At 42.3% G+C, this 24144-nt stretch overlaps 1 protein-coding gene across 2 annotated transcripts in view; it reads left to right on the top strand.

The window, feature by feature from the left end:
• The first annotated feature begins 14818 nt into the window (after window positions 1–14818).
• frya (furry homolog a (Drosophila)) overlaps window positions 14819–24144 on the top strand; it is a 190521-nt gene continuing 181195 nt past the window's right edge. For both annotated transcript variants that reach the window (XM_020044499.2, XM_020044498.2), the window contains exon 1: window positions 14819–15188. In XM_020044499.2, the coding sequence (XP_019900058.2) occupies window positions 14999–15188 (190 nt within the window). In that variant the 5' untranslated portion in view covers window positions 14819–14998. The remainder of the gene's footprint in view (window positions 15189–24144) is intronic.

Below are 24144 nucleotides of genomic sequence, written 5' to 3'. Positions count from 1 at the left end.
TACACATTTATAGCACACAACTCTAAAGGTTTCGATGGTTACATCTTGATGCAATACCTTGCTAACAATGGTATTGGCACAACACTTATTGCTAATGGTAGCAAGCTCATGATTTTTACAGACAGCACATTCAATCAGAGATACATTGATAGTCATTGCTTTCTACCTATGAAGCTGTCAGCCTTGCCACGTGCTATGGGTTTTAAGGATTCGAAAAAAGGCTACTTTCCTTACAAGTTTAACATCAAGGAGAATGAGAACTATGTTGGCCCCCATCCGGAACCGCATTACTACGGTGTGAATACTATGATGGTTAAATGAAAAGATGAGTTTTTGCAATGGTATGCAACTGATTCCGCAGACCCCTTTGTCATGCAGGATGAAATAAAGGCTTACTGCGTGAAAGATGTGGTCATCAGGGTTGTATGCGCTACAGACTCGAGTTCCTGGAGTGTGGTGGTGTTGACTCATTCCAGTCAATTACGATTGCTTCGGCTTGCATGAAAGTCTTTTGCAACAGATTCCTCACCAAGGACACCATTGCATTGGTCCCCTCAGACAACTACAACAGTTGTCAGAAGACATTCTCAAACAGCTCAATCCAGTGGCTTGAATATGTGGCCTCCGACGAGAATATATCAATACAGCACGCCCTGAACAGGGGTGAAGTGAAAATCAGTGCCTACTACGTTGATAGATATGCTGAACGCGATGGGTTGAGCACGGTCTATGAATTTCTATGCTGTTTCTGGCACAGTCACCAAAAGTGTCATTGTTCAGCAAGCATCAATCCAGTGACAAAGATTCATTACGGGTACCTGGGTTTCGATTGAGCTGGTTAAGGCTGTTGAGAAAGGTTATCGCATTGTGAAAATATTTGAAGACTGGGATTTCACCCGTACATCAGATTATCTTTTTGCAGATTACATGAAAACATTCCTGAAGCCCAAGCAGGAAGCTAGCGGCTTCCCGCCATCTGTGGTTGATGATGAGGCTAAAGACCAGTATATCAGTGAATATCATGAAAAGGAGGGTGTGCAGCTTAACAAGGAAAACGTTGTAAACGGTGCTAGGCGATCTTTGGCTAAACTGGCAATGAATAGTCTTTGGGGAAATGGGTGAGCGGACTAACCTTATGAAGACAATGCTAATTACAGATCCAGAGGAGTTTAGCCACTACCTTTTTCCAGTGAAATAGAAGTTGGTTAATTGTCTTTCATCTCAGAGAAAGTTGCGATGGTACAGTGGCGTTACAAAAAAAAGACACCAGTCAACCCAGGTAACGGCAACATTTTTATTGCCGCGTTCACAACTGCTTATGCTAGACTCGAGTTGTATTCATTCTTGGAGAAGTTGGATAGACGTGTACTCTACACAGACACTGATTCCGTGATCTTTGTCACGCGCCATGGGGATTGGGTGCCCCCACTGGGGCCATTCTTGGGTGACTTGACCAATGAGTTACCGGATGGTGACAGCATAGCTCAATTTGTTAGTGGCGTCTCAAGGCCAATTGGTAAAATTCACGCACTGCTGACCCTGTAATTTGGTTGGAATGGTTTGCTAAGAAATTGCTGACCATCTACATACATAGCCATAAACTCCAAATTATGTTTGAAATTAAAAGGATTTGTTGTGTAACTTCCTGTGAAACTGTCCACCAATCCGATGAAAATACATTTTGGCAAAGGTCCTAAAAATAGGTTTTCCTGGTTACAAACGTGACCCCCAGCTGGTAAACTAAATGTCTTCATACACACTCTTTCAATTAGGTACTTGGCAGTGGTTGAGAGTAGCGCTTGAGCGTGTCCAATTTTCACGGCTGGCGAAACAGACAATTATTTGACAAATAGTGACACAGATAATATATGCAAACAATAACGCACATCACCTGCCCCCATAAGGCAGAACTCATCTTTACCGCGGACCATCCTAACCTTTATGTCAACGCCATTTAACATGAGTTTCTCTTGAAAGAAGATATCGCTATGAACAGGGCCAATCATTTCAAATGCAGTACTATCCGCTGAATAGGCACCCCTTTTCGTGAGTCCATCATTCTCGCATGTAGTGTCTGTAACATCCATATGACCTGCCGCATCCTTGTAAAACAAACCAGCTGAAAACTGTGTCTTTAATGTATCACATCCATAATTCAGAATGCTCTCTATAACAGCTGTGTACTGGGTATGTGTTGCTACTCTGACTAATTAAACGATCACCCAAGGAGACATCCACTTGTGAAAATAGGGTGGCTGTCCGGTTTAGTGACTTTTACACGTAGGTACAACAAAGTATTCTTTAGATCAACGTAGTCTTCGCCATTCCCGGCAATATAGAACTCCAGAGGGGCTGAGTCTGATATTGCTGATAGGGTCGGTATTTCAATGTATGTATTTTTCTCAATAGATGCCTGTGTGAAGGGAACTGAGAATAAATCCAACTCCGTTTTCATGCATTCACCAGACATATGGTGTAGGAGTGCCATCTTGCTAAAATATATTTTTAATCAGCTTTGGGGTGTTCCCTTTGAGTATCCTCCGAGCAGTATGTCTTCTTTTTTTTGTCTCATTCTTGCGTTTTTTTACTCTTTGGTAGGCTCCTCCTACCAGGTGGTCTCTTTCTAACACATTGAGTCATAACCATCAATCCTGAACTGTCCTTCTGTTTTGTTTGTTGTGACATAACACTGTTGACAACATCACCAACTATATTCCTAGCCGCATTCTTCAGATGTGGTTTTGCTATTGAGTACCCGCGCTTCAACAAAGGTATTGCCATCCGGAAAAGCCCTCGGAAAAGACCCCCTAGACCAGCCCCATACATTGCAGCGCTATCATGATACCCCTGTAAACCGTTACCGGCCTGTGTTGTGTAGTATTCAACATACCTTTGAGGATCATTGTAGAGTTTCTGAGGCTGCATCTTAGAATCTAAAAGATTGTTTGACGGGTCTGAAGTGTAATTTTGCACCTTCCCCACTACGAATGAAACCAGCTGGTTTTGATCAGATTTTACCTGAATACAGATCTCATCAAACTGACTCTTACTAAGAGGTACGTTGTGTGGCTTGTTATTTTTCCCGGCAATATGTACAGTTCTCAACAGCGGGACATGACTGTCACCAACACGTTGATAATCAATTCTATCTGTATAGATATATAGGGTGTTAAACCCTGCCAGAATATCTGTGGGGAATGCCATGCCATGCCATGGGGCGTACCACCGCTCGCCTGGTTTTAAGACTAATATCTGTTCCAGTTTTGCACTACATTTCAAACTAAAATGTGGCTCGCCTTTTAGAAACATTCTATTTTTAAATTCATCATACCGTGCCCATACACCATGAGGTTTTATATAACTGTTGAGCTCTGCCACTAGTTTTACTATGCCATTGTAATAACCAGTGTTGAGTTCTTATTTCCAAGTTTTGCGAGTCATGTAGTTCAAATGCGTTTTCACCCCTTGTAAAAGTCTTGCACGTATGCGGGTATTGGAATTCTATCAAAGATACATCCCAGTCACCTTTCAAATCTATACTGTTGGCAAATTTTGTGGTACAGCTCGAACTCGTATTGCTTGGATAGTCATGTCTCGATGAGTTACTGGGCAGCGTTATGTAGAAGCCACCGTCACCCATGTTGATCGCAGTCAATGTAAATTATTTGATCCTGAAAATCCTTGAGTTTTATCCAGTTTCTAGGTCAAGCACTTGTTCCGATGGTATCCGGCTGTTGAATTTCTCAAGCCATTTCACAAGACTCTTTTTCTTCCCTTTCTGTACTTTCTCATCCAAAACTGCTTCCATTTTAAAAGTTTTATCCTTAACTATGATTATTTTCAGTAATTCCTGTTCATAAAAGGTCCCAACTATCTCATCACCATCGTAATCTTTTATTCTGTATACAGGAGGTACAAGCGGAATACATTCTTTTATTGTAAAATATTTATCTGTGTACCCTTTTTCATAGCCTTTTGTAAACGCACCTCTCAGCTTTGAGAGTCTCAGAGTATCCCCAACCTGGAACTTGTAGCTTTGATTACCATTTTTCATTATTGTTGTACCATACAGGTTCTTGAGAACTAATCTAAAAAAAAATTCACAAACGTCAGCAGGCTTCATCTTAATAGACCGATGGTAGCTATGGTTGTATCCATTAACTAAATCTTGAATAACCTCAACATAGCGATGAGTGTTGGCAGCTGTGAGATACCTCCACATTTGTGATTTAATTGTTTTATTAAATCTCTCAACGATACTCGCTTTGACATCATTTCCTGTAGCAAAATGTTTTATGTTCATTAACATCTCAAAATGTGAATTAAAAAACTCCTTCCCCTTGACCATGTTTGGTGTTGTTGCTTCTTTTAATGTCTTCAACTGCTCGCTTTACCTCGATAGCGCTTTTATTTCTCAGCACGCGAATCCATGCTTATTTGCTTAATACATCTATGCATGTTAACATACATTTCTTGTTAGTGTTTTCCACACTGTAAGCACTCATGTCAACCAAATCCAGTTGAAATTGTGAATTTATATCATGAACATTAACTTTATTTATTTGAAAATATATTGCTACAGGCCTGTGTTGCGTGTATGTATCCTGGGCAAGCAGCCAGTCATTGGCCACACCATTTTTGAGGATCTGCCCGGTTTTCTTCAAGTACGCTCTTTTCAAACCCTCTCTACCCACATAAGCACCAGGGTTTGCCGGGTCGTAGTAAATACTTTTCATAAGCTGTTCAGACATCGTAGAGCATTTGAGCAATAATGAGAAGTAATACATGTTTAACATAGTTTTATTTGAGTTTTCACACCCAAGATATTCAGAAAAGTTACACAAATATTCAGATTTCTCCTCGTGTTTGTTTATATACGTGTTAACATGAGAACTGAAGTTACCCTGTCCTTAGATAACAGACACTTTGCTTTCTTTGCAGCATGACGCCACTGCGTTGCATACAGCATCCTCATAAAATGTGTCCATGTATTCATCCCTGTTCTCACTCAGTCTCTGTGTGATGATCAGCTCCAACTTGAGCTCATGCAGAAAGTTCTCAGCGGCCGCATGAACATCAGCCATCGGTGCGTGAAAGTCCGATGCGTTCAAAGCCTTGATAAACACGTTTCAGTCGCGGTGTTAAAACTGTCTCCACAATGTCATCATAATGGGTCTAAAAAAAATAATCAGGCGGATCGAGACAAGAATGTCTTGTCTGGCATGGGTGGTCCACTTCACATCCGATGCATGCTTTGTGGAGAATAGCCCCAACAACGTTTTCCAGAATCATACCCAATGTTGGGTTGATGATCTTTAAAACTTTTGGTGCAAGGTGTTTGTCCATTTTGTGTTAACTGGACATACATTTGAAAGGTATGACAGATTAAGGGGACCTAGCTGATCACCAATCTGGTCAATCCAGTGTTAGTTTCTTGCTGGGTATGCCGGTGGAATTGGGCTGTCGGGGTCAGGGGTCCCGTAGAAGCCTTCAACGTTGTCATCCCAGGCATCACACGGCCAGTCCTCATCCTTGGGTTCTTCAATCACCGCTTGGTTTTAATCTTAAAACATGTTTCGTAAATTCTTCTGACTGCTTGATATTCACAGGCGGTCTGTCTGTTTTTATTCTGTGTTGAGGACGGTGTTAATGTCAGGCGGGGCTTCAGGGTCTTACGTCAGTCGAACAGTCCGCAGTCGTAGTCACAATGTAACCTGCTGACATTTTCCGGAAATACTTCCAATCTAACAGAGTCTTACTCTTTCAGCCCCTCGACAACTTTAAACAGTACATCTAGCCTTGTTTTGGCCCCAAATAAAACACTTTTTGAAAGGTGCCCCATAATCTGAAATTAAAAACCCATTTGATCAGTCACACCAGCCTTAAACACATGGCCTTCAGGTAGTTCATAAAATGCCACCTCCAGTAGCTCTAGGTTGAAGATGTATCCACCGATCCGACCATCGTCCAATTTCCACTCCTGTGCCAACATATCCTGGTGTAGTTGATGGATTCGGGTTAAACTCTGCATCAGTTTCTTCAGGGCTGGCATCTTCATTGCATCTCTGCGGTCCATTTGTAATTTCTTACCAAATCGCTGAGCTGCGTTTAAGTTGTTGGCTTTCAACAGTGTTTCAACCAAAACATTGATCACTGCACAATCCTCCATGTTTTGTATTGTGTAGGTAAGTTCACTCAGGCAAGACTGAATGACCATCACCGATGTCTGCGTGATTTAAATACAGACCACAACAATCATCCCATAAAACATGAAAGGTTAACAACACCGGTTGTAGGCCATCTGTTGCACCAGTTGTCAGTAGAAAACCCTGGGGGTGTTTATAGAATTGCCGAACACTATTTGTTAAACAACAAACCTCTTACACAACACCTATTTATTGCCTGGGAATTTAACATTCTGGAACCCTGAGGCCCATTTGTTAAACATCAAATATAACCCACCTGTTGTAACACTAGTTTGGTTTGCTCATCAGGCGTTGTAAAACATCAAACACGGACACATCAATGTAATCATAAATTACAAAGTCACAAGACGTGCATACTTCGCTCCAGAAGTCCCACCCTAACACACGTCATACAGGAAGTCCCGCCCTTAAATCTACATTCTAAAACATTATACCCTACATTTACTACTGATATTATAGATGGATGACCATGTTACAGTTGTTCCCCTTAAAATATGGGTAAGAAACTAGCGAGGCGTACAATCATCTTCAGGAGTTGCATCAGGCAATGCTTTACATTGTCTTATTACCTATGTAACAAGTTTGTTCTAAACACAAATACCTGTCAGGATGTTGAGAAAGGATAGGGCGTTGAGAAGAACACATTTCAGTGGTTATATTGACTTCGTTAATTTTTTCAAACTGCATTCAAGTCATGACTGGTGAAGATGACAAGTAATCAGATACGCTTTTCTGAGATGGTTTTGGACAGTTTGTATCATCATTCTCTGGTTGTGCAAACACTCAGTTTGATTATCTTAGCAAATGAGAAATATTCACTACCAGGGGTATAAACCAATTTGTGCATATAATTTGAGAAAAATACAGTAACCCTGACTAATTCTTTCAAATTCATTATGAATGATATGTACAGCTCTGGAAAAAATTAAGAGACCATTCCAAATTTTTCTTAAACCAGCATCTTCTACATGTATGGCAGCCATTCTATTCCAGTGTCTGTTAAATTCCAACACAGGCACACCTCATTTTAATTAATGATTAGGTGATTACCTGAACCAAATCTAATTTAACAAGGAAAAGTATAAAATCTACTGCTGTTGTCATCACTATCCTCTTGCATTAGGACCAGCTGGATGTCAAAAAAAGGGCAAGTAGTACCTCAAAGGTAATTTGAATAAAAAAATAACTCTTCAGCATGACAAAAGAGTTGAAAAGAAAAGCTTTGAGTATGGAAAAGAAGGGTTCAATTCTGGCTTTACTGGCAGAGAGATACAGTGAGCATCAGGTTGCTTCCACCCTGAAAATTTCAAAGATGACGGTTCATAAGAACAAGGTCAAACAACAGACATTGGGGACAACAAAGCTACAGACTGGCAGAAGGTGAAAACGACTGTCCACTGACCGAGATGAACGCCTCATTCGAATGTTACTTAACAACCGTAGGATGACATCAAGTGACGTACAAAAAGAATGGTAAACAGCAGCTGGGGTGAAGTGCACAGCAAGGACGGTTCGAAACATGCTCCTAGGGGCGAGGCTGAAGTTGTGCAGAGCTAGAAAAGAGCCCCTTCATCAATGATCAAAGACCATAAGGATTGGACCTTAGAGGAATGGAGTATGGTCATCTTCTCTGACGAGTCACATTTTCAGTTTTGCCCGACACCTGGTCGTCTAATGGTTAGACGGAGACCTGGAGAGGCATGCAAGCCACAGTGTCTCGCACTTACTGTGAAATTTGGTGGAGTCACTGCATGCAAGTCCAAGCCAAGTCTCAAGTCTTTTAAGCACTATAGGCTATAATTATAGTCTTAGTTCAATGCAAGTTCTTTCATCATAAGGTGCACTTTTTGGGGATGACTATTATTTTATTTATGGGCTATTTTACAGTTTTTCTCGATTAAACACATTTCTTGAACCTATGCCTCGTATTCTCAAAACAGTAAACACAAATCCATAACATCTCACCCAATTCACCAAACATCCTATTTTCAGGTCAAAATGAAGCACTATATCAAAACCATTAACTCTTGCTGAAAAACCAAACTTTGACCTCAGACGGGACACACAAGCCGTCACAACATACACACTAAAACTTAGTTTTACACACTGGTGTAATAAATTCACATTTATTACATGAACATTTCCAAAACTGTTAAGTTATGTTGCCACAAACCTTTTCAGATGAACACAAGACACAACCAATGGTTACATTGGCACATTTATTCATTACTGTATTACAGTACTACACCGTAAAAAAATTCTGCCTCAGCATCCCGTCTTTGCTCTGGGTCAGGCCAGAGAATCTCGTCCACCTCACAGGCTATATTGGCCCTAGCCAGGCAGCGGGGGTAAAATCCTCTTGCATGCCTGATCCACCCCTGGCACGCATCTACTGATATGTCTAGGCAGGCTTCTTCCATGGCCTGAAGGAGGTGAACACGGATATAAGGTTCTCGGTCATACACTTTCCACCACCATGCCGAACAAAACTCCTCTATTGGGTTAAGAAATGGAGAGTATGCAGGCAGAAAGAGGTTGGAAAATATTGGGTTATCGGTAAACCAGTCACGAACCAGAGCAGCGCAATGGAAGCTGACGTTATCCCAAACAACAACATAGTGAGGGTGCTCTGGTTGTGCTGGTTCCCTGTGGTCCAGCTGGAACATATGCTCTCTTAGACCGTCAAGGAATGCAAGGAGCATAGTATTATCGGGTCCTAGACTGGCATGTAGGTGGAGTACCCCTCGTTGGCTGATGGCTGCGCACATCGTGACATTCCCTGCACGCTGACCAGGGACATTTACAATAGCCCAATGGCCGATTATATTCCTCCCCCTTCTCCTTCTTTTGGTGAGGTTGAAACCAACCTCATCCACAAAGATAATTTCAGGTAGAACAGGCCAGCCTTCAATCTCAAAGATTCTCTGCAAAACACATTAAAACACAATAGAGTAGATCACTACCCTGAAGCACAAGAGGGAACAAATGGCAGCATAAACTGCTATACTGTGATGGTGCACAATACTTCATACAATATCAAAAGTCATACCTGAACATATTCCACTCATTGGTCTTTTACCCTGTCAGAGTTTCGTTCAAAAGGGACACGGGACACCTGTTTCATCCGGAAACGATGCTTTCGGAGGATGCGATCAATTGTGGAAAGGCTGATGGAATTTATTCCTTGAAAATGATTATTATCCTCAATCACTCTCCTTTGAATCTCTCGCAGGCGGATTACATTATTGGCAATGACCATGTTTACAAGCTCCCTCTCTTGCTCCTCTGACAAAAGCCTTAGCCTCCCACCATCAGATGGTCGTCTCTGTATCCTACAAAAATAGAAGCACGCATTACTGTACATTTGATGGATTTATTTAGTATTACAGAAGCATAGTACATGTGATGTCAAAGTAGTGCATGTGATGTCAAAGCACAGAGTACAGCACTCAAAAGTTACTGTACAGAGCAGTCGTACTGTAAGTACACCTACCTGTTTTCCTCCCTGAAGGTTCTGATGATGGAGGTGACAGTGAAGCGACTCAAATTAGGCTGGACTCTTTGCCCAGCCTCCCTCATGGTCATACCATGGACAAGAACATGGTCCACTAAAGTGGCTCGAATTTCATCCGAGACTGCTTGTCTCCTTGCCCTTACTCCTCTTCTACCTCGTCCTTCACCACGTCTTCCTCCTCTCCCTCCTCGCCTTCCTCCTTCACCACATCCTCGTCCTCCTCCTTCTCCTTCACCACGTCCTCCTCCTTCTCCTCCTCGACCGTAATTTCTCTGTGGATCCATTGTTCCAAAACTCAGTGAACTGACTCTGGCCATTTTATTTATCTATTGAAAGTTCTGATTGGTGTGTGATCAATTTTGACTCATAGTGTTTCCACCTGGGTAATTGTGTACTAATTGAGCTTCAGCTGTGCTGACTTGAGTGAGCAATATTGAATGCTGTGCTTTCTAAATGACAACATGGTGTAGGCAATGAGAAAGGAAGGGATTTGTGTGTAGAGTTTTTCAGTAACAGTTCAACAAATCTGACTCATGTGTCAAAACCAGGGAATAGTGTTTATAGTTTAGTGAAATGGGTGTGCTTTTTGAAAAACTGGCGTTATGGTTTTGAAATTTTAGTTCAAAAGCCTGGTTATAGTGTTTAAGCAATTGAGAAAAACTGTAAATAAGCAGTTGATAATCTAGTACACAAATACTGAATTGCAACATTTAATTCATTATAGCAAATGTGTTTTAATTGAAGTATGATCAGGTTGAGGCTGGGGCTGGCCTATTCTGTCTACTATTCTATCTGCCATTAGCCAAATTATCTGACTATTTTACATAGGTTAGCCGTGAGCTAACAGCTCTTTGTGTTCTGTATGGTTATATGAGTTAGCTAGTTATTAGCTACTGTAAGAAACAGGCCCGATTCTTGACAGCGAGTTTACATTAGGGTTCTCACTTAATGTAAAAGATCTTTGTAGCCAAATGCTATTACAAATGTAACAGATGCACTGTCACTAACGTTACCTAGGTGACTTTCAACTTTAATCGCAGGAGCTACCAGACCAGAACAGTTTTAGCTATTCTATATTTAACTTCCAAGGCACAAATCCAATGTCTACAAGTCCAAGTCAAGTCTCAAGTCTTTGGAACAGATCGCAAGTCAAGTCACAAGTCAATTTATTGGTGACTTGAGTCAACAACTCTGTCAGCAAGGCTGGAATCGGCAGATTTGTCTTTGTGACGGACGCATGAATCAAGCCAAGTACAAGGTTATCCTGGAAGAGCACCTGCTTCCTTCTGCTCTGACAATGTTCCCCAACTCTGAGAATTGGTTTTTCCAGCAGGACAATGCTCCATGCCACACAACCAAGTCAATCAGGGTGCGGATGGAGGACCACCAGATCAGGACCCTGTCATGGCCAGCCCAATCTCCAGACCTGAACCCCATTGAAAACCTCTGGAATTTGATTAAGAGGAAGAAGGATGGTAACAAGCCATCAAACAGAGCCGAGCTACTTGAATTGTTGTGCCAAGAGTGGCATAAAGTCACCCAATAGCAATATGACAGACTGGTGGAGATCATGCAAAGACGCATGAAAGCTGTGATATAAAATCTGGGTTATTCCTCCAAATATTGACTTCTGAACTCTTCCTAAGTTAAACATTAGTATTTTGTTGTTGAATAATGAATAGGAATTCGTTTTCTTTGCATTATTTGCGGTCTGAAAACCATGCATATATTTTGGGTTATTTTGACCAGTTGTTTTCTACAAATAAATACTCTAAATGAAAATATTTGTTTTTGGAATTTGGGTGTAATGTTTTCAGTAATTTATAGAATAAAACCAAACTGTTAATTTTACTCAAACTCCTAAATACCTATGAATAGTAAAACCAGAGAAACTGATAAAAAAAATTCCAGAGCTGTATATATGTTTTTATTGTAAGAAACTAATAATCAACTAATAATCAATATCAGCTATTATAAGTTGATATTGGTTCTATGTTGAAAAATATTTGAAAGAAAACAAAAAAAATTTAGACAAGAAAAAAGTGTCAAAAGTTATTGCTCAAACAATAAGGAGAGAAACCACAGATTCACATAGGCCCTCATTCACATTGAAGGAAATGTAGAGGTCAGTGGTTAGAGGGGAGTGATGATGGTCAATTATATCAATAGCTCTGCATAAAATTGGCCTGTATTGAAGTGAGGCAAGAAAGTAGGTGTTAATTTAAAAGTACCATCTGGAAGCATGATAATTACCTAGCTGTGATGTGGGAAGAGGTTTTCTGGTTAGATGAGACCGATATAGAGCTTTTTGACCAACTTCAATATTGTTACAGGGAACGGACACAAGGACTGGAGGGTGTTTTATTTACCAAAACAGAAGTGCAAGGGGAGGAGGTGAGGGAGAAAGGAAAAGCAAAGGTCAAATCCTATTATTGGTGAGGCAGCGGCAACTCTGGTGCTGGTGGTTGTTTGGGAGGAGTAGCTCTGGTTGCTGCTTCAGTGCCTTCCATCTCCTGGCTGTCTTCCTCCAACTTTGTCATCCAGCCTTGACCTGTTCATCAACTTTGGTTGTTTTGGCCTATGCCCTGAGCCTCTCACAGGGAGCCCTTAGATGTCTCCTCTGACAGGGTCCCAAAGGGAGGCATGTGTGTAGGGATGGGGATGGTCCAGCTGGTAACTTCCAGCATCTTCCTGGAATATGCAATAATAGATTGTACTAAACTGGGTGTATCAAACAAAATGAAATGGGCAATATATAATTCAGTAGAATCTGAGAACTGGTCAGGGGTGTGAATACTTTTGCAAGACACTGTAAGCTTTTTGTGCATATGGAACATTTCTGAGATCTTTTACTAGATTATCAGACATAGGACTGAGTTATTCATATGGACAAATATGCTGTCTCCACTGTGTGGCATTATGGAGAAAATGTAGGGTCATGTTGGCAGTAACTGTATAAAGTTACAGTTAAACCAACGATAAAGTCCTTAGTCTGCAGTTCCTGAGGTTCTCCTTGGTATTGTTGATTTTCCTTTGCTGATACAGTAGTCAACATATGTATATGAAACTAACAACCACATTCCAATACATAAATTAACATGTTTGGGTGAAATAAAATCATAATAGAAACATATTCCACTGGTGTACCAAGCAAGAAGGCAGTATCTAGGGGTGAAGGTCATGTCAAAATATGAAAACAAAATAACTTCATAAAATAGCTTCATTGTCATATAAAACACATTTCCATTGACCTACATTTAACTTCAGCTGGAAAATCAAAAAAAACTTTAAAGTAATTTTCCTGAGTTCCACTCTATTTACAGTTACTGCCTTTTAACTTGGCAGGGTTGAACGTATATCATGTTCTATTTATGTTTTTGTTCAGTTTCTAACATAAATCGCATTGAGTTTTCACATACACTTGGTTCCCGGTGTCCTTATTATTTGTCACTCTCTATGCTCTTTCATTTAATACATTCATGTGTTGTTTAATTTTAAGAGCAAAAGCCACATCGATTTAGGAAGAAAAATGGAAGGATATTTTTAGAATGAAGGGCTTGTTATTTTCCTTATTTTTTCCCTTTTATTTATTTTTGGCATAATCTTGAAGCAGTCCTTTTTTCATTCAATAGACTCATTGGAAAATAGTTTAGCTGCCCAGGATCAGGGAGAGAATGGACCAGTTGTTCCCTGTCTAAATGTGGTGACTCTTTCAAACAGAAAACGCCTTCAAGTACATACATACACAGTATGTTTGTATTACTGATGTAGGCCAGCCTAGGAAAAAAGTGTTCATGTAGGTGTGTCCAGTTTACAAGTCTGTTAAAAGATGGATTGATTACAGCATGTTCAGAGAGAACATTTCTGTAGTTAATTTAAATCATGCAATATATTTAATATATACTGTTCAATTTAAACTGGTTTGAAGAGGTGGTTAATGTTATACAACCACATGTTATATGTTATGTAAATGGAATATTATAGAAGATTCCAGATTAGTTTTTGTTGGATATTGAACTTGTTTTAAAGCAATCCTGGAGTTATCTTAGATTTCTGAAATGCTTTACGAATATTGACATAGTTCACAACATGAAGAATAGGTCCAGGCAAATTATACTACTGCTGTAATTATCTCTGATTCAAACACTGCATCAATCTACTTTTATTTAAAAATCTACTTTTATTTAATCTTCACAAGTTTTGTGCAATATACCTTTTGCCATGTATCAATGACAAAATGTTTCCATTTGAAAACATTTCAAGCAAGTTGATATATTTTGCCTTGTCACAAAATTGCTACATCATAGGTAATTTCCATGGGATGGACATTTGTAATTTTTTCATTGAACATTTGTAATGTTACAATAGATGTCATGCAAATAATTTAAGTTTACCACAGGGGAGAAAAGGAAATATGCACACAACCCTCAACTGGACAAATCTATAACCCCTCCCCACATACACACACAACCCTCAACTGGACAATTCTTGCACCTTACATATTTTGGAAATGTTTTAGTAATGTATTAATGCTCAGTCTACTGTTCACTATTCTTATTTGGTTTTATTTATTTTGTACAAAATTGCTGCACCAACGGACCGGATCAAATTCCTAGCTCATTGTGAAACTTACTTGGCAATAAAACATTTCTGATATTGGGGTCCCTGAGTTGGTATTCAGCCATGATTACTACAGATTAATGTAACTGGCCGGTGGGTGGGTACCAGAGTATGTCAGTCCTGGGAAGAAGCACTGACTGAGTCATGCCTCATCCCTGCCTCTCTAAGATGTATAGAGAATGTTTGTTTAGTAAAACCTAGTACACATAAAAGGTACGGTTTCGAAGTTAGCAAACCTCTGCATGCTTTGCCGTGTTAACTCTCCTTTCACTGTCGAAGTTTGGCTCTGCCACTTCAACATTCTCCCCCTCACCTCTCTTTGCTGAAAAGAGGAGGGGCCAGCCCAGAGTAATCCTACACCTGCCCAATTCATGCGTGTTACTGTAACTCCCTTAAATGCCCTGACAAGGGCATGGGTTAATACACACTCGAGCGAGGCTGGCTGCTCCACTACATCTGTTCACAACAACACACACCAAGTCACTCTCGCCAGACGGAGCACTAGATAATAACCAAAAGGCTGTGAAGGAGGAAAAGGAAGAGAGAAATTAAACAAAAAGCAGAAATCCCCTGCCCTCATGCACTGGCTCTCAATGTTGCCAGAGCTGGGCGAGTGGTACTGAACTCTGTGAAGTGGGCTTCTTGTCTTTCCAACAGCATGTCTCTGAATGAGCGCACTCCCAGAGATGTGTGGGAGAGTGCTGAAGAGGATGGATCACAGGGACAGGATGAAGCTGTCAAGATTCGCATGAACAGTCTACCTTTGGACCTGTTTCCCACCAGGGACTTCAGAGGGAAGTTTAAAAAGATGCGTCCTAGGAAGAGGCCCACCATTCTGGACATGGAAAGTAGGTGCCATTTAGGATGTTTGACAGATGACATACTCTTGAGTAAAGGCTGCGCTTTCATCTGCCAGTGTAATTGGCATTTGAAGGGGATAAGTCTTGGAACCTAATTTTAATGTGAGATCTGAGTAAACTCAGTGCCAGAAAACAAGTATCAGACAAATTTACCACTCATGTAACCACTGTGCGAAATACCTCACCCCAAAGTTACTTTTGTCTAGGTTACTTTGAGAATCTTCAGACTTGTTACTAAATGGTTCCAAGAGAAACCAGTGTACTAAATATACATTGTGGAACAACATGCTAACTCTGCATTTCTTGTCTATAAACACAAAGTGTCATCTGTCCTAGCAGTTGTCCTTACACCTTTACATATTTGAGACTTTTCAGATGGCAGTTTTCATTCAATATAATATTAGGACAATTAAATATGAAATGTATTGTGTTTAATTTGATTCCAGTTTCAAACACATTTTGCAAGCAATATGGTATTTATACCTCAGCAGTGAGATTAATTATTTGGATCCTTTAAGTGAAGTATTTAGACTGAGAAAGTTACATACACAGGGAGAGGGGAGGAGATAGATTCAGGCCAGCCCAGGGCCAGACAGAGAAAGGGTCAGAAAGAGAGGAAGGGGCAGGGAGCAGAGGCATGGTCTGAGCTGACACCAGGGATGGTGGAGCTGGACAGACGTGCCTTGCATTCCTCCCTTTCATCAGAGCTTGAAAATGCTTTTAATAAGCCCATAATGGGGCCTTGCCCCCTTTCCCACTTAAAGCCTCATCACAGAGCATGTTTAAATATCAGTGCAATTAGTAGTCGGCCAGACGTGTTTTTCACTTTTGTAAAACTTCAATTTTGAACACTAGGTTATATAACATGACATTACAACACTATGGTTGTATAGTGGATATAAAAAGTCTACTGTGAAAATGCCAGGTTCTTGTAAAAGAATCAAGTCAGAACTTTTTCCACCTTTAATGTTACCTATAACATGAACAATTCAATTGAAAAACAAATGAAAAAATAAAAAACTCACAATAACCTGGTTGCGTAAGTGTGCACACCCTTAAACTAATACTTTGTTGAAGCACCTTTTGATTTTATAACAGCGCTCAGTCTTTTTGGGTAGGAGTCTATTAGCATGGCACATCTTGACATGGAATATTTGCCCACTTTTCTTTGCAAAAGCGCTCCAAATTTGTCAGATTGCGAGGACATCTCCTGTGCACAGCTCTCTTCAGATCAGCCCACAGATGTTCAATTGGATTCAGGTCTGTGCTCTGGCTGGGCCATTCCAAAACGTTAATCTTCTTCTGGTGAAGCCATGCTTTTGTTGATTTGGATGTGTGCTTTGGGTCGTTGTCGTCCTGAAAGGTGAAGTTCCTCTTCCTCTTCAGTTTCCTAACAGACGCCTGCAAGTTTTGTGCCAACATTGCCTGGTATTTAGAATTGTTGCCTGGTATAATTCCCTCCACCATGACTAAGGCCCCCGGTTCCAGCTGAGGAAAAAGACCATAACACATGTGCTTTTGGGAGACTAGAATTTTGTTTTTGCAAACTTCAGCCGGGCTTGGATGTTTTTCTTTGTAAGAAAAGGTTTCCGTCTTGCTACCCTACCCCATAGCCCATTCATATGAAGAATACGGGAGATTGTTGTCACATGTACAGTGGGGAGAACAAGTATTTGAAACACTGCCGATTTTCCTACTTACAAAGCATGTAGAGCTCACATTGTATGATTTTTTTATAATTAATTTGCATTTTATTGCATGACATAAGTATTTGATAACCTACCAACCAATAAGAAATCCTGCTCTCACAGACCTGTTTGTTTTTCTTTAAGAAGCCCTCCTGTTCTCCACTCATTACCTGTATTGACTGCACCTGTTTGAACTTGTTACCTGTATAAAAGACACCTTTCCACATACTCAATCAAACAGACTCCAACCTCTTCACAGTGGCCAAGACCAGAGAGCTGTGTAAGGACATCAGGGATAAAATTGTAGACCTGCACAAGGCTGGGATGGGCTACAGGACAATAGGCAAGCAGCTTGGTGAGAAAGCAACAACTGTTATTAGAAAATGGAAGAAGTTCAAGGTCAATTCAAATCCTGCAGCGCACACAAGGTCCCCCTGCTCAAGCCAGCGCATGTCAAGGCCCGTCTGAAGTTTGCCAATGACCATCTGGTTGATCCAGAGGAGGAATGGGAGAAGGTCATGTGGTCTGATGAGAAAAAAATAGAGCTTTTTGGTGTAAACTCCACTTGGCGTGTTTGGAGGAAGAAGAAGGATGATTACAACCCGAAGAACACCATCCTAACAGTGAAGCATGGAGGAGGAAATAAGGAGTGGCTCCGTAAGAAGCATCTCAAGGTCCTGGAGTGGCCTAGCCAGTCTCCAGACCTGAACCCAATAGAAAATCTTTGGAGGGAGCTGAAAGTCTGTCCTGCCCAGCGACAGCCCCGAAACCTGAAGGATCTGGAGAAGGTCTGTATGGAGGAGAGGGCCAAAATCCCTGCTGCCGTGTGTTCAAACCTGGTCAAGAACTACAGGAAATGTATGATCTCTGTAATTGCAAACAAAGGTTTCTGTACCAAATATTAAGTTCTGCTTTTCCGATGTATCAAATACTTATGTCAGGCAATAAAATGCTAATTAATTACTTAAAAATCATATAATGTGATTTTCTGGATTTTCTTCTTGTCTTTTCATACATTTTGGAGGGACGTCCAGTTCTTGGTAATGTCCCTGTTGTGCCATATTTTTTCCACTTGATGATGACTTTCTTCATGTTCCATGATATACCATGTGTTCCATGGTATATTTAATGCTTTGGAAATTATTTTTTACCCTGTTCCTGACTGATATCTTTCAACAATGAGATCACTTTGATGCTTTGGAAGCTCTCTGCAGACCATGGTTTTTGCCCTGAGATGCAACTAAGAAAATGTCAGGAAAATCAGCTGAACTTTAACAGTCACTTTAAATGATGGCAGGTGTGTAATTACTGCTATTTAACATGGGTTTGTATGTGATTGGTTAATTCTGAACACAGCCACATCCCCAGTTATAAGGGGGTGTGCACACTTATGCAACCAGGTTATTGTAAGTTTTTTTTTTTTTTGCAGTGTGGCTGCAACTTAGAAGCAGTGGGGATGAAACTTTGTATCAGTATCTTTGTTTCATTCTGAAGCACCGGGGCTTTAATGTTTAAGCACTTTTTAGCAGTAGTGCAGTAAATCTTAAGCAGTGCTTTGGGTTGAACATTTTAAGCACTGTGGCTGTAAAATTGTAGCAGTGGTACTGTAACTTTGTATCAATTGGTCTGTAACGTAGCAACCATTTGTCACAGTGGAGCTGAAACTTTATAGCAGTTTGGCTGAAACATTGAAGAAGTAGCACTGAAACTTTGTAGTGGGGCTGTAACTTTATTAGCAGTTCAGATTGTTTTAGCAGTGCCAATGGAATATTTTCAAAGCCCAACCGTAGATGGTTCTGGATATGGACATGCAGCCAGTCACAACATGATCACCTGCCTTATAGAGCTTACACCATCATCCTCTTACACCTCGTTGATATGAAGGTGGGCTGGGGAAAGTAAATTCATCACATTTTGGGTGGTGCTGTCCACTTGTTATTAAAGGGATTAATGTTGTGGACAGTAGAGCTAAATATAACTTATCATTACACAGATGGTGCATTCTGACTGCATTAGGTCAACAAAATGTGTTTATTCAAATAAAATAAATGTTTTTGGTTAATCATATTTACTTTGCGAAAAAGGGATGGCATATGGTTCTTGCTTTCTCTCTTCTCTCTCTGTCTTTCAGACACAGAGTAGTCTTGGGCGTTGTTTTGTCAATGTCCACTTTAGATCTTTCCTGTTTCATGGTCATGTTGAAAACCTCTGAAATGAATGAACCAGGGAATTACATAATGATCTGCCTCTTGACTGCAGCAGAAATAGCCTGCAGCATTAGGTTTGCAGAGCAGGTCACTATTAGTACTTTTTCTATAGTAGATTCATCGTCATCGTTTAATATCCCAGTGTTATTTTAACTTTAAACCAATGTGTTGTTGTTGTAAGCCAACATCCCAAATATTTGTGGACATTTGGAGGAATTTAATAACAGAATGTTTTGAATGAAAAAAAAAGAATGTTTTGAATGAGCCTTCCCGTGGGCTCACCACCCACAGGAGGGACCATAAGGGGTCGGTGCGTAGAGGATCGGGCGGCAGTCGAAGGCAGGGGCCTAGGCAACCCGATCCCTGGACACGGAAACTAGCTCTAGGGACGTGGAACGTCACCTCGCTGGCGGGGAAGGAGCCTGAGATAGTGCGTGAGGTTGAGAGGTTCCGACTGGAGGTAGTCGGAATCACCTCTACGCACGGCTTGGGCTCTGGAACCACACTCCTTGAGAGAGGATGGACTCTTCACCACTCTGGAGTTGCCCATGGTGAGAGGCGGCGGGCTGGTGTGGGTTTGCTTATAGCTCCCCAGCTCTGCCGCCATGTGTTGGAGTTTACCCCGGTGAACGAGAGGGTCGTTTCCCTGCGCCTTCGGGTCGGGGATAGGTCTTTCACTGTTGTTTGTGCCTATGGGCCGAACGGCAGTGCAGAGTACCCGACCTTCTTGGAGTCTCTGGGAGGGGTGCTGGAAAGTGCTCCAACTGGGGACTCTATCGTTCTACTGGGGGACTTCAACGCCCACGTGGGCAACGACAGTGACACCTGGAGGGGTGTGATTGGGAGGAACGGCCCCCCTGATCTGAACCCGAGTGGTGTTCAGTTATTGGACTTCTGTGCTAGTCACAGTTTGTCCATAACGAACACCATGTTCAAGCATAAGGGTGTCCATCAGTGCACATGGCACCAGGACACCCTAGGCCGCAGGTCGATGATCGACTTTGTTGTCGTTTCATCTGACCTGCGGCCGTATGTCTTGGACACTCGGGTGAAGAGAGGGGCAGAGCTGTCAACTGATCACCACCTGGTGGTGAGCTGGATCAGATGGCGGGGGAGGAAGCTGGACAGACTCGGCAGGCCCAAGCGTACTGTAAGGGTCTGCTGGGAACGTCTGGCCGAGTCTCCTGTCAGAGAGATCTTTAACTCCCACCTCCGACAGAGCTTCGACTGGATCCCGAGGGAGGCTGGAGATATTGAGTCCGAGTGGACCATGTTCTCCACCGCCATTGTCGAAGCGGCCGTTCGGAGCTGTGGACGTAAGGTCTCCGGTGCCTGTCGAGGCGGCAATCCCCGAACCCGGTGGTGGACACCGGAAGTAAGGGATGCCGTCAAGCTGAAGAAGGAGTCCTATCAAGCCTGGTTGGCTTGTGGGACTCCTGAGGCAGCTGACGGGTACCGACAGGCCAAGCGGACTGCAGCCCGGGTGGTTGTGGAGGCAAAAACTCGGGCCTGGGAGGAGTTCGGTGAGGCCATGGAGAAGGACTATCGGCTGGCCTCGAAGAGATTCTGGCAAACCATCTGGCGCCTCAGGAGAGAGAAACAGTGCCCTACCAACGCTGTTTACAGTAGAGGTGGCCAGCTGTTGACCTCAACTGGGGATGTCGTCGGGCGGTGGAAGGAGTACTTCGAGGATCTCCTCAATCCCGCCGTCACATCTTCCATTGAGGAAGCAGAGGATGAGGGCTCAGAGGTGGACTCGTCCATCACCCGGGCTGAAGTCACTGAGGTGGTCAAGAAACTCCTCGGTGGCAAGGCACCGGGGGTGGATGAGATCCGCCCTGAGTACCTCAAGTCTCTGGATGTTGTGGGGCTGTCTTGGTTGACACGCCTGTGCAACATCGCGTGGCGGTCGGGGACAGTGCCTTTGGGATGGCAGACCGGGGTGGTGGTCCCTCTTTTTAAGAAGGGGGACCGGAGGGTGTGTTCCAACTACAGGGGGATCACACTTCTCAGCCTCCCCGGGAAAGTCTATGCCAGGGTTCTGGAGAGGAGAATACGGCCGATAGTAGAACCTCGGATTCAGGAGGAACAGTCTGGTTTTCGTCCGGGCCGTGGAACACTGGACCAGCTCTATACCCTCTACGGGGTGTTGGAGGGTTCATGGGAGTTTGCCCAACCAATCCACATGAGTTTTGTGGATTTGGAGAAGGCATTCGACTGTGTCCCTCGCGGCATCCTGTGGAGAGTGCTTCGGGAATATGGGGTCCTGGGTCCTTTGCTAAGGGCTGTCAGGTCCCTGTACGACCGAAGCAGGAGCTTGGTCCGCATTGCCGGCAGTAAGTCAGACTTGTTCCCAGTGCATGTTGGACTCCGGCAGGGCTGCCCTTTGTCACCGGTTCTGTTCATAATTTTTATGGACAGAATTTCTAGGCGCAGCCAGGGGCTGGAGGGTGTCAGGTTTGGGGACCACACGATTTCGTCTCTGCTCTTTGCGGATGATGTTGTCGTGTTGGCCTCTTCAAACCAGGACCTTCAGCATGCGCTGGGACGGTTTGCAGCCGAGTGTGAAGCGGTGGGGATGAGAATCAGTACCTCCAAATCTGAGGCCATGGTCCTCAGTCGGAAAAGGGTGGCTTGCTCACTTCAGGTTGGTGGAGAGTGCCTGCCTCAAGTGGAGGAGTTTAAGTATCTAGGGGTCTTGTTCACGAGTGAGGGAAGGATGGAACGGGAGATTGACAGACGGATCGGTGCAGCTTCTGCAGTAATGCGGTCGATGTATCGGTCTGTCGTGGTGAAGAAAGAGCTGAGCCGCAAGGCGAAGCTCTCGATTTACCGGTCAATCTACGTTCCTACTCTCACCTATGGTCATGAGCTTTGGGTCATGACCGAAAGGACAAGATCCCGGATACAGGCGGCCGAAATGAGCTTTCTCCGCAGGGTGGCTGGGCGTTCCCTTAGAGATAGGGTGAGAAGCTCGGTCACCCGGGAGGAGCTCGGAGTAGAGCCGCTGCTCCTCCACATCGAGAGGGGTCAGCTGAGGTGGCTTGGGCATCTGTTTCGGATGCCTCCGGAACGCCTTCCAGGGAAGGTGTTCCGGTCCCGTCCCACCGGGAGGAGACCCCGGGGAAGACCTAGGACACGCTGGAGGGACTATGTCTCCCGGCTGGCCTGGGAACGCCTCGGTGTCCCCCCGGAAGAGCTGCAGGAAGTGTCTAGGGAGAGGGAAGTCTGGGCATCCCTGCTTAGACTGCTGCCCCCGCGACCCGGCCCCGGATGAAGCGGAAGAAGATGATGATGATGATGATGTTTTGAATGAAATATTTATGGAATGTGTTATATGTGCATTACATGTTACAGCATTCTCTCTGAATATCTCCTGATGATAAACCGTCAGAAAACATTAAAGAAAGGATTATTACCTTGGCCTTCCAGGGAACTTCATCAGTCATATTGTGAAAAACAGTCTTTGCATTGCAAATGTCTGTCTCTTCATTGGTTGACAGACTTTCATGGAATAAGATGGCATGCTCTCAGAGCACTGTAGTCTGACATTGTATGTGTACCATACAGCACCCTTTGATATAGTGCACTATTTCTAACTGAAAGCAATAGGCTCTGCTAAAATAAAAATCAACAACCAGACCATAGCTTTGTTATGGAATGGGCACCAGATTATACTGTTGTGCTGTTGATTCTGGGAATATTGGTGACCCGTTAATGCTGGTCACCATAAAGTCAATATTGAAGTGTTGAATGGTTAATTATTTACATAGAGTCACCATAAAACCAGTACCAAAGTGCTTTATGGTTTATTATTTACATACAGGACCACAATTCTTTATTTCCCCTTGAAAAAATGAATATGGATTAGTACTGAGGTATACTGGTAAGTGTAACTATTAAAAACTTTTCCAACTTAACTTAAATTGGTATACATTGACAACGTATGTGGAAATAGCATGTTTAATTCATATATTATATACAGGTGCATCTAAAATAAATGTGTATAGTGGAAAGGTTTTTCCCTGTATTTCAAATCAAAAGGTGATACCTTCATATATTCTAGATTCATTACACATAAAGTGAAACGTTTCAAGCTTTTTTTGTTTCCATCTTGATGATTACAGCTTAGAGCTCATGGAAATCAAAAATCCAGGATCTCAAAATATTTTCCACAGTATTCCAATCTTTTGAGATGCATCTGTATATATCTCTTATATTAGATGTGATGCCTAAAATACAAAAAATAGTGCTAGGAGTACAACAGCTTATTGATCACATTGATTATAATAATAATAATTATTATTATTGATTCATCATCACAAAAAAGTGGAAAGATGGTAGAAGCTACACCATTGGAAGCCATTATGACAGTTGAGGAAGAGGTAACACCACAATAACATTAGTCTTAAACCAGTGCATGGAAAAAGTGAAAGTGTCTGAATGTCTAATTTGCGAATATGGACTTGCCTTTTAGTAACAGCTCTACAGCGGGTGTGTCTTTTAATAGAAATCTCTCTAAGTCGTTGTGCTTCTTATCACAGTGCTCACTTGGTCAGGAAGTATTTGACTGCAAATACGCACACGGAGCATGCATTCCCCGGCAAACAACAAATTAGTGGTTACAGACCTACCACAAGGAGACGCCACAGCGCAACGAGATGAGGCAAACATCTGCATACGGACATCTACCCCACTAACCCTGGATGTTACTGCACCCATTTGTTAGACCCCCCAGACACTATCTGTATGCAGTGCAATTATTATTGTTTTTTAAGTTTAATAACAATGGAATTTCAATGCAAATATGTTATTTTGAAGTGTATAATTGCCATGTGTGTATTATGCGTCATTTAGGCTAAGTGGTTGTAGCTTAATGGACAGACAGACAGAGAGGCCCTAGTTTTTAATGCTTTTCAACTTTTGATTGATTTAGATATATTCCAAAGAAAATGTGTGTCCTGCTTCATAAGGAATTTCACTGTTACAGTACACTGTACATCATGGTCTTATATCATGTTGGTAGCAAATCCTTGAGAGAGCCTTATG

This window comes from Esox lucius, chromosome 1 (assembly GCF_011004845.1).
Source record: "Esox lucius isolate fEsoLuc1 chromosome 1, fEsoLuc1.pri, whole genome shotgun sequence".
Taxonomy (NCBI): domain Eukaryota; kingdom Metazoa; phylum Chordata; class Actinopteri; order Esociformes; family Esocidae; genus Esox; species Esox lucius.
This window is presented reverse-complemented; position numbering and strand designations above follow the sequence as displayed.